General features: G+C 28.0%; 1 protein-coding gene across 1 annotated transcript; it reads left to right on the plus strand.

The window, feature by feature from the left end:
- Positions 1 to 4647: 4647 nt before the first annotated feature.
- On the plus strand, positions 4648 to 8416 carry Vps36 (vacuolar protein sorting 36). The gene is made up of 6 exons (XM_011054544.2): positions 4648 to 4835; positions 6371 to 6566; positions 6700 to 7055; positions 7120 to 7284; positions 7349 to 7564; positions 7672 to 8416. The coding sequence occupies exons 1-6, from the start codon at positions 4740 to 4742 to the stop codon at positions 7849 to 7851; spliced, it is 1209 nt and encodes a 402-aa protein (XP_011052846.1). The 5' UTR covers positions 4648 to 4739; the 3' UTR covers positions 7852 to 8416.
- Positions 8417 to 12177: the final 3761 nt, after the last annotated feature.

Raw genomic sequence — 12177 nt, forward strand, 5'->3', positions numbered from 1 at the left:
AAAATAACAACAATTCCATTTTAATTTCAAACGTTAAAATACGAACAAATTTCGCGTTTATTTTTTACTCGCTGGGTTTATTAAAGATATATATCGTAATGTTAAATACAATTCCTCCCGACGAGAATTAAATTTACATTAAAAGAAAATCATTGTGCCAATAGTGGTCCGATTTGAAAAGACTTAATCGCGAATATTACGACATTTAGATTAAATTTCATAAAATAACCTTTATTATATTAGGTGTTGGAATTAATTCGTAGCGTTTTTAATGAAAGAATGTTATTTATTTCACATGAGCATTAAAAAATACATTAATGAAAGTACTTCCCATCACTTGTAAAACGCTACGAATTAATTCCAACACCTAATATAAATAAAACTTTAATTCAAAAATAAATTAAAAATGACTAAATCAATTATCATCCAATAGATCCATATATGTATTTTTATCGATTCATTGCTAAATCTCATCTTAAAAGCATACGAAGCTGAAGAATTCAGACGAATGAGATAAGACCCAAAAGGGATAATAAATTTCCCTTATATTAATAAAAATATCCCTTTGTATCTTGTAAATTGTTAGAATCATTTTTTATATAATGTATTGTTTTAAAATTACGTATTTTAAGAGATACAAAACTGAACGAAATTATAAAAATAATTATAACTAGATAAAATTTTTTTTACTTCACGACAAAATGTACATTGGATCTCATGTCATATTAACTGTACAAAATCTAGTCAATCATTTTGTATGGATAAGTTATAAAAGTTTAAGTAAAAGTCGGTGCATTAGAGTTAAACAATAATTAATAATCGTCAAATATTTTTTATAAAAAACAAAATTAATAAATTGTACGAAATACATTTACATACTACATTAAAATACGTATTACTTCAATAATAATATCTATATAAATAAATTGTAAGGCAATTTCTTGAAAAGCAATATGTACATGCTTGAAAAGCAATATGAATATTGCTTTTCTGCACCAACTTGTACAAAATTTAATTCTAGATAAATATTTGAGTATAGGATGAATGAAAAAAATAATGAAATATTTGTTACACAGTAACGAAAATTTGTCCATATTATGATATCTGCAGATAACAATTTCATTTATTCTAATTATTTTTCTATACATATTTTTATGTTGATATATTCTCTATTTTTTGTATTTCTTATTTTTAAAATGTCAATATCTTTTTCACTTTATTGATCATAAAATATCATCAACAAATTTAAATAATATGGTAAAAAAGTTATTAGGTGTTGGAATTAATTCGTAGCGTTTTACAAGTGATGGGAAGTACTTTCATTAATGTATTTTTTAATGCTCATGTGAAATAAATAACATTCTTTCATTAAAAACGCTACGAATTAATTCCAACACCTAATATATTTGACATTTTTTACTTTAATTTAATCTCTTATATTTTCTTTATCTTTTTTTATCTTTATATTTCTTCATTTTCTTTGTCCTTATGTTTTTAAGAAATTATATTATATATATTTCTAAATAATAAGCATAAAAGTTCAATAAATTTTGATCTATTTAATTTTAATATTGAGCACAATTATTTATTAATTAATATAATTATTAATAATAAATATTTTATTATGGTATTTTCAATTCTTCGAAAAATTCGATCTTTGTATTAGGTCATTTAAAAAGTATTCGCGGTTTTTTGTTCAATTTTTGAATGAAAAAACCGCGGATACTTTTTAAATGACCCAATATACAATGTATATGTATACGAGTGCACTTCATATGCACACTAAATCAAAATCGTATGTAATAAATTCAATAGTAAGAGATATCCATGATTAAGTTTATCCTAATCTGTTCTAATTTATTCATTTTGAGGCAATGGATGTATGGAAAGCTATACATATATAATACTTATCCGTATATTGTTATTAAATTTATGCAAATATATATCTAGATATATGATATACTAATAAAATTATCATACATCCATTACCTCAATAAAAACGTAATTAATTCATTATTCACCGACCAGATGCGCAACAGTGGAGTTATAGCTGCAATGATTCTGTAACAGATAAACGTAAAAGTCAAATTAAAACAAAGCAAAAATCAATCATTATTAAAAAAAATAATTATTATATAAAAACATATAGAATTAATTTTTCAAAAATAATCACGTAGTTTTGAAAACATAATTTTTATAAGCATCAGACTTTTTATTCACATCATTGAATTAAATATTTATGAAAATAATTATACATTTTCTAAAGGAAATCTTAACAGGAATAAATCGTATACAATGTAAAATCTTTAAGTAATACCCCTTTTTTCTAATTATTATTTTTAAATTATTGTAAAATAAAATAAAAATAAGCAAAAAAGATTAATTTTACACAAGAATAATATTTACCGTAAAGTTGCTGTACTGGTGCCCGATATCTCTCCCAGACCTCTTCCTTCTCTCAGAATATGGTTGACATCCTCTCGCACAGGACACTCGCGTAAAACACCCGCGAATAATGCATATAATCGCGCGCGGACTATAACTTGAGTCCGATAACTTGAACGGCACTCCCGAAACGCGCGACGCGACGAACCGGCTGCGGTTCGTTTATTTTCAAGTAAATCGGCGACGAGGGTACGTTAGCTTCCCCGTTGGATTTTTACACGAAGAGAACGATTTTACTCAATATCTAAAAATTTATCTAGATATATACATATCCGAAAATTTTTAGATACTTGCGAAAAATCATTTTTTTCGTGTAAAAATCCTCTGGGTACTGAGCCCCCTCACCACGTCAAGGTGTACCCGTGAGAGGGAAGATAATCTGAAAAATGTAATATATAGCTATTATCTATATTACTATACAATTACTATGCACTATACTATCGGTATACTATCGGTTAACTTTTAGAAACAAATATCAAAAACACGTCTGCAATTCGTTATCATTGCGAAATAAATTCAGAGCAGATAAAAGGATTGAATCTTTTATATAGATGATGTCTGTAAGATATAATTAGAGTCAATGAAATGGGCTAGAGATTAATAAAAAAGAGAAGTGTTTCTTTCAATAAATAATTCCAAAGTTACGTTTAATTTTTAAACGGTTCGTATAACGAAAAGTGTAAAAAAACAAAAAATTAATTAAATTATTAAACTATATTATAATTGTGAAAGCAGGAATTGCGTTATTTGCATGAGGATATTCATATTAAAGTAATTCATAACGTTGCTTTTTTATGACTCGTGTGATATCGTTCGTACAGACAAGTAGCCGTGTCGCGTGCCGCTCTTCTTCACATTTTTTTTTAAACATATAATAACCGTAAAAAATGCTAGATATACAAAATGTTGTATCTTATGAATATTCACACACGTAATACGATTACTAGTATCAAGTATTATTAATTATTCTCATGAAGTACAACGTTTCGTATTATATTTGATATCCTTCGAAATAAGATTTCAAAAAGTAATGTGAAAAAGAATGGTACGTGACTACTTGCTTGTACGAATCTTGGTAAGAGAATGACAATGACTACGCAATAATTACGTGTAAAGATGACCGGTCAACCGGTGACGCACCGCTCCGTGTTATCCCCACTCCAAGACCGCGCGCCTACCGTCTAACTGTCGAAATATTAACGCATGTTACGAAGTAAAATAATATATTCTTTACATTTTTAATAGTAAAAGTCTCCGATAAAGGCTTTATTGCACGGTTTTTGTTTTATTTCTTATACACAATTTGTTATACGCGCGCGCACACAACTCATCCCAGTGAGAAATGACAATGAAATCGATGTCGAATCGATGTTGATTCGATGTCGAATCGATGTCGATTCGATATCGATTCGATGTCGATTCGATATCGATTCGATGTCTATTCCATTATCGTTTCTCACTGGAATGAATATTTTATTTTAATTGTTACAATAAATGATTATTAGTTTGTAATAATTTTATTTAATATTACATGAAATCCGCATAATGTACACAATATTTTTAATAAGAGATTGACGCCTTGTGACTTTTTATTGTTACTTTTGAATTGTCGAATTTTGTCATTTATAATCACGTCTCATTTCGCATTTTTAATCCAGGAAAAATAATAATAGATAAATTAATTCAATTATATTCAAATTCACAATATCCAATGTAAGATTTGTTGAATTCTAAATATATCAAGTTAAATATATTATACTAATTGTTAAATAAAACAATGATTATAATTCCTATATTCTATATGTCTATATGATTCTATTGCGTATTATTTCATATGAATAGGTAATGAAATTAATAATAATGCACTGTACGCCGTAAACATGTAGCAAGGCTACATATGCTAACCGAAATATTTGGTGCCAATTTGCATATCGTAAGATAAAGAACAATTATATACGTAAATATAAGTATATATATATAAATTAATATGAATATATTTTTATATACATATATATATATACATATGTATATAAAATATATTCATATTAATTTATCCTTTATATCCATGCAGTGGATGTAGTCACACTACGTTAATTTTTCGATGCTACGATAATTATCAACAGTGTCGATACTGTAATACGTAATTCGCATTATTCTAATAAAATTGATGTTGGTGTCGCTAGTGTAAAGAGCGTCACATAAAAAGGCCGGAATGGCCACTCTTAGGTTTCTCTCTGTCATGGTTCTCCACTTTGATAGTGTTGACAGTTCGCGATTGTTCGCGATAAGCAACGATGAATAGATTTGAGTATGCTGATTCTCGCTTTATGCCAAACGAAATTTATGTGAGATGCGATATGATTGTGCGTCTCTATGATGGTGATACAAAGGTAATAATACTGTAAAAACTAATGCGGATGAAACGATTTCGACAATAATTTGAAGATAATGTACATTTAGATTTCATCCGAGATAGCTAAACTTGCAGAATCAGACTTTAAGTCTGCTATCAATTTTTAATAGCAGAAGAGAAATAAATTTCATACGAAATCTATATAACGCATAACATTGTCAATAAATATCACTAGAAATTGGACAGAATCTTGACGTTCTGTATCAGCAGAAATAGAATCTAAATAGAATCTTCTGATAATCTCATGGCAAATTTGCAGCAGAAATCGAATAGAATCTGATCTGTCACTGGAATACTTGCTACTATTCCTTGGTGGTATCTGCTTCTCACATATAAAATTTGTCAAGTTGTTTATATAACTAAGGTCTATATATAATAGAAGCTTGAAAAATGTGATAATTATTTTTGCATCATATGTGCACTTACAATTAGTGCAAGACATGATTGTATTTTTGCATGGCGAAACTAACGAATATTATTAACTAACTCATAAAATGGTAACTGTTATTGAGCCTTTTCTAGTAAGGATACTATGTATACAATAAATCATTTCATCCTTGTTTTCACATTGGCAAACGCTATCTTATTGGAAAATACTCATAGTTGAAAAGCACGGAATTGAACATTTTGTCATACAGTGTCGCTTGTTTACTTTAAAAAGCAAATTTTCAAAACCTAATACTTTAATGTAACATATATCAATTTCTATTAATAAAACAGTTTACAATTATTTAAAATAATAAAAACGTCATTTTTAAAGATTTCTCAATACCAATAATATGATTTATAGATATAAGGGTGTTTTCCAGCAAGGATACAGAGACATACTATGTTTCACTATGTAAGATATATGTTGGAATGCAGTTTAATTTCATAATAATACATCAGAATGCATTATGTAATCTTTAATTCTTATTCTTACTAGTATTTAGCATATCAATAATAGATTGATGATTTTAATATAAATTTATATAAAAAAATCTTTCAAAATTGACGTTTATTATAAAATAAACATGACTACCAAATAATATTTTGAAAAATTAGTAACATTAATATGTTTTACATGCTTGTACTTAGCTTTTACACTGTTGAGCAGCGTAACACTGTTGTCGTAGTTAAAACTTTGTGTAGAATACAATGTTACACTGTTGTCATTCATATATATTATTGAAAAACACCCATAGCTACAAAGTCTACTCAATTTTTGCTACTAATCTGGCATTAGATTGCATTATGCAAATCTACTTGGTTTCTGCTATCAATCTGTCATTAGTTATCAGCAGGTTCCACTTGGTTTTAGCTGCTAATCTACTGCCTGATTACATGAGGCTGTCAGTAGAACATAAATTAAATGCAAACGCAATTAATGTCAGTCTGTTAAAATGTTCTGTAATCAAATCTATTGTCAGTCTGGTGACATTCTGCTAATATTTTGCTTATCAGGACCAATTAATTATTCTAAGTTTAATATATGTAAAAATATGAATACTAAAATAACTTTTATTTTGATAGACAAATTTTGAAAATGGGGAATTAGTTCTAACTAGTCACAGAATACTTTGGGGCAGACCTGGTGATGTACAACGAGGTAATACCTGTTTGTCATTGTCACTTAGACATATCATTTTTTTCGAAGAAGAAAATCTTAGACCATTTTCCTTTGGACGTAGTAAAAAGATAGTGTTGCATCTCTCTGAACCTGCTATTGGTAAGATTTTAATATAATATAAATATAAATAAAATAATATAATATAAATTAAATTTTGTGTGTGTGTGTGTGTGTGTTGTGAATGGAAATTATTTTATAAGTTATTTGACTGTAATGACTTACATATTTTTAGATAAGATGCCTGGTCCGGCGGATAATAGTTTGTATAATTATGTTAAATTATCATTTAAAGAAGGTCTAGACCCAAATTTTATAACGCAATTGTCTGATACAATTATGAGACGAACGTGGGAGTTTACTCCTGAAACTGAATTAATTGTATCCAATGTGAATGATAATCAGAGAAATACAAAACTATTACCTCACATAAAAACGCGAACCGGTATTATAGGCATTGAAAGAAGTCTACAAGAAAAGCAGAAAGAAACTGACGAAAATATATCATTAGCATTTCAAGATCTTACAAAACTTATGGATATGGCTAAAGACATGGTGGCTATCTCAAAGACCATTTCAGTTAAAATAAGGGTAATTATTAATAACTCTTCCAAAACTGACGGATTAAGATTCTTAATGTAGAATTTTATTGCAGGCAAGACAAGGAGATATAACGGAGGATGAAACTGTCAGGTTTAAGGCTTATTTAATGAGCTTAGGTATCGACGATCCAGTAACAAGAGATGCGTATAAGAGTAGCAATGAGTACTTTAAACAATTAGCAAAGCAACTTGCATGTATTTTGGAAGAACCAATAAAGGTTAGCAGTTTATATACCGAATGTAAAAAGTAATTAAAAATATTTTTAATATATCTAATTTTAGGAAGTAGGCGGCATGATGACACTCACAGATGTTTATTGTCGTGTAAACAGAGCGAGAGGTTTGGAACTTTTATCTCCTGAAGATTTATTACATGCTAGTAGACAATTGGCGCCTTTAGGTTTACCGATTGTGTTAAGAAGTTTTGATAGCGGTGTTATGGTTCTTCAAATTTGTTCTCACAATGATAATGCTGTCGTTGATCGTATAACAGAATTGGTAAGCACTGAATAACATGATTAATCTATATATATATATATATATATATATATATATAAAATAAACATTATTTCACTTTTTCATTGTATCTCTTGTCAAATTCTTAGTTAAAAGAAAAAAAATCTATGACGGCCGAGGATCTTGCACAATCAGAGGGAATATCAATGTTATTAGCACGTGAACGATTGCTGGTTACGGAGAAATATGGCAAAGCCTGTAGGGATGATTCAATAGAAGCTCTGAGATTCTATCCCAATCTATTTTTAGAAGAAATATCTAGTGAATAGTTTGAAGTTATTACAAATACAGGCTAGTCTCCTTATAATATAGTGTATTTTAATCAATACAATCAATTTTCTTCGAAATTATTAATAGTACGAAAAAATATTTCATTGTCAGATGAAAATGGACCGGGGAAGATATTTTGATTATGTTATTTTTTTTTCTAGGTAGAAGCACTAAAAAGATATGGGGTAGGTCACCTCCTTTTTTAAATGGAATTATATGATTTTTATAATACATATGATTTCTCTAATTATTTTGTATATAAAATTTAGTAAAGATATAAAGAAAACCAATATCATTAATAATTTCGGAAAAAATAGACTGTATTGTGATTAAAATGTATTACTCTCATTTCGAACTAATTTTAACTATTATGCAACATATCAATGTTTTAAATTGTTATATTGTTTCACGTGTTCATATGTTCAAGTTGCATTAAATTAAATGCTATTAAAATTTGTTTTGTAAAATATAAATAATACTTATTTTTAGCATATTTACTTCTGTAGAGTAAATAAACTATTTTACTTCTTTATAGAGTTATAAATATATAATACTTTTTGAACATTTTGCCTGTATTAATAATTATTTTCCTGCGCAAATTTGTAAGATATCTATAATAATCATATATAATTATACAGAGTGTTCTATTTTAATTGCCTTAAGTAAATACTTTGAAAAATACATAAGATACAAAAAAAATGTCGCTGTCGCAACATTTTAGAAGAAACTTAAATTAATAGTTATAGAAGAATCAAAATATTAAATATAAAATAATATAATTGAATTTTCAATATAATTAAATAAAAATCTAATAAAATTGAGAATTTCTATTTGCCAATACCAGTTTAATATATGTCAAAACATCAGACAGCATTAAAATTTCGATCAAAATTTGCGATCTCTCTTTTCAAATTTACTGTTAATCTCTCTCTCTATGTGTTTTCTTTTGCAAATAGGGCACTCTTTTCAAAATTAAATAAATAGACACGATCTAAAAAAATCGTAATCAAAGACATTGAAATGTATTAAAAACTCCAAGAGCTTTCTATTGAAAGATGGATGAATTACAATTTTGAACATCCAAAGTTCAATTTTTAAAACAAACTCTCAAAAACTTGTTTTAATTCTTTTCTTCTTAATATAATTATTTTCCGAGTATACTTGACTTTCGTGGTTCAACGTCTCAATTTGCATTTTTCAAAAAAATGACCCCGAAAGCATGGTGAAAATTCTGAGCAACAAGATGGTATGTGGCGTGGTTCCCGCGCCACTTCTCTTACATCCTCTCGTCATTTGAGATGCTCCCCTCTGTCTAATGCTGTCAAGCAATTATGTTGCGTGATGTACAAAATATATTGCTATTTTCTCAAAAATAAAAAGCCACAAGCATTTCGGTTAACTTTCATTTTTTGCTAAGCTGCTAACAAATATTTATCGAAATGCTCGAGGTTCGGCTCAAGTTTCGATAGTCTGGACGCACTTTTACATTTCTGAGGAAACGTGAGGCGATTGATTAACGGAACAAAGAATTAGACCAGAATCAACGCAAGCAATTTCCTCGCATGCATTGCAGTGATCAATTTTGGAAGCTAAGTGGATGTCAATGGAAAAAACAAAGAGAATATTTGAATGAGATCAATTAGGATCAATCATGAAATTTAGATCGCGACTTCGACGTCGCAAATTAAAAAAGCCTCAGTTTGGAACGCTTACGAACGCTTACGAACAAGTTTTACAGCTCTTATCAATCCGGGGCTCTCCTCATGACCTATACAACGGACTGTACCTAGAACGGATGCGGGGACGGATCGGTGTCACGTGAACCCTCCGGATATACCAGCTTCCTAGTCTTGCTCACCTACTTCATCGCCATTTCGTTTCATCAAAAACGTTCGGAAATCGACCACGGTGACGGTGGGGGTAATGACGGAAAAATTCAGTGTATATTTGTATATATATATATATTACATACATATATATGTATATGTACATATAAAGGGTGTTCCCAAGAAAGAATCATAGATTTTAAAGATATATGAAACAACAAAAAAATTAAGTAAAAAAGTCCTAAAGGTCCGAAAACGAACGGTTGCCAAGATAGATCTCTTGATCTTGTCTACAAACTTCAGGCAGATTTCTGAATAAATTTTCGAGGAACAACTTACAATCAGTTACAAGAAAAAGTTGTCTATTTTGTAACACTTTCACTGAGTAACCACTATTGAAAAATATTGAAATTTGAGCTAAAATTTAATAGCTCGTTTTTTTGCAGGTGTCTTTCCTTTATTTGTTTATATCTATATAAAATAATCAAGAAGTCGAAATATCTCATTTTAAAAGAATAGTATGCTTAATTTTATGAATTTTCAAAGTATATATCTTTTTTAAAAATAATTTATATAATTAATATTATTTTTCTTATCTTTTGATAGCACTGAAATTGCTAAATAGACATGTATTGACAAAACTTCTTATGTATAAATATATTAAAATTGAACTAATTAATATTGATAACATTTTTTTAGATTAATTGCTATTTTGACAATTTTCTTATAAAAAATTTTTATCATTTTTAGCTCGTTCTTACCCATTTCTTTGCATTTTCAAATATTTGCAATGTATCGCGAAGAAACGGTGATCCCATGGGCTCGCTTTTTTGCGCACGCGCCGCGCTAAGCTAAGGAAATCTAATGATGCACATACGCAAAATATTATGGCAAAATTTTGACAGATTTTAGGAAATTGGAAGATCTTTTTAATAACGTTATATATTTATGTACATATACGAGATGTTCCCAAAATTGGCAATTCAAAATAGCAAGAAGGTTTTTGAAAAATTAAGTAAAATAGTTATTGTTAAATTTTTATATCGAGCAATTTTTTCTGATTGTAAAATAGAAGGATTTAAATATTATCACAATTATTCAGACAGTTGTGAGTATTAGTGTATATGTTAAAGTACGTTGCTCATCAACGCTCACTGTTGTATGCATGATTCATATGGCCATTTAAACATAGTCTACAATTGATCATATTTAAACTCTTATTATCTCGAAAATTACTATTTAAAATAAAAATTTAAAAATAATTTTTTAATTTAATTTTTGGAGAACTACCTTGTTATAGTACTTTAAGTCATGAATTTTGGAGTATATTCACATGCCCATTATTTTTAAGCGTGTCAATATTTTAATATTAAACTTATCGTAAACTAAATCTGATAATTTCACAAAATTAAATATAATAAAAGTTGATGAAGTAATGGACCAACCGTATATGTATATGCTCTGGTATTGAAGAATTTTTAAAAATAGAGTTAGAAAACAGGAACAGATATTTACTAAAATAGAATGTATTAAATATCGCGAAAAGAAAATCGCGGAAAAAAGACAAATCTTAGATTCATTTTCTTTGTACAACCAAATTTTTTACTTTTATTTTTTCTCTTTTTTTCCTCAATATCTAATTGTATATATTTACGAAAAAAATCACTGAAAATTAAAAAAAAAAATACTGAAAATTGAATAAATCTGATTGAATAAATCTAATATTTTTCTCAGTTAACCAATAAGAGAGATCTTATGTACTTCTTGGCAAATACATTTAACGACTGTTAAATGAGGATTATCCGGGAGAAATGATAATGGAAGACGCCATGTCACACGTGATCTGCAACTGAGGGTAGTTTTGAGACATAAATATTGTGAATTGATTTATTTGAACATAAATATTCTGTGCCACATGTATTATTGAAAGAAAGTGTTTAGTGCATAAATATCAAACGAAATAAAAATCCTGCCAGAGATAGTGATTTAAAAAAAAATTAAGATTCTATCGCTATTACTCGAAATTTGAAATAAATTAATTTGGACTAATTTATCATTTATGAAATAAATTAATTTGGACTAATTTATCATTTATGATTATTTAACTTTAAGCTGAACTTTAATTATTTTGAAATGTACTTCAACTTATATTTTAAAATAATTAAAGTTCAGCTTAAAGTTAAATAATCATAAATGATAAATTAGTCCAAATTAATTTATTTCAAATTTCGAGTGATAGCGAAAGAATCTTAATTTTTTTTAATATTACCATCTCTGGCAGGATTTTTATTTCGTTTGATATTTATGCACTAAACACTTTCTTTTAATAATATGTGTGGCACACAATATTTATGATCAAATAAATCAATTCATAATATTTATGTCTGAAAATTACCCTCAAAATTACAGATCATATGCGACTTGACGTCTTCCATTATCATTTCTCCCGGATAATCCTCATTTAACAGTCATTAAATGTATTTGCCAAGAAGTACATAA

Source organism: Acromyrmex echinatior, chromosome 4 (genome assembly GCF_024713525.1).
Source record: "Acromyrmex echinatior isolate Ae372 chromosome 4, ASM2471352v2, whole genome shotgun sequence".
In the NCBI taxonomy this organism is placed as follows: domain Eukaryota; kingdom Metazoa; phylum Arthropoda; class Insecta; order Hymenoptera; family Formicidae; genus Acromyrmex; species Acromyrmex echinatior.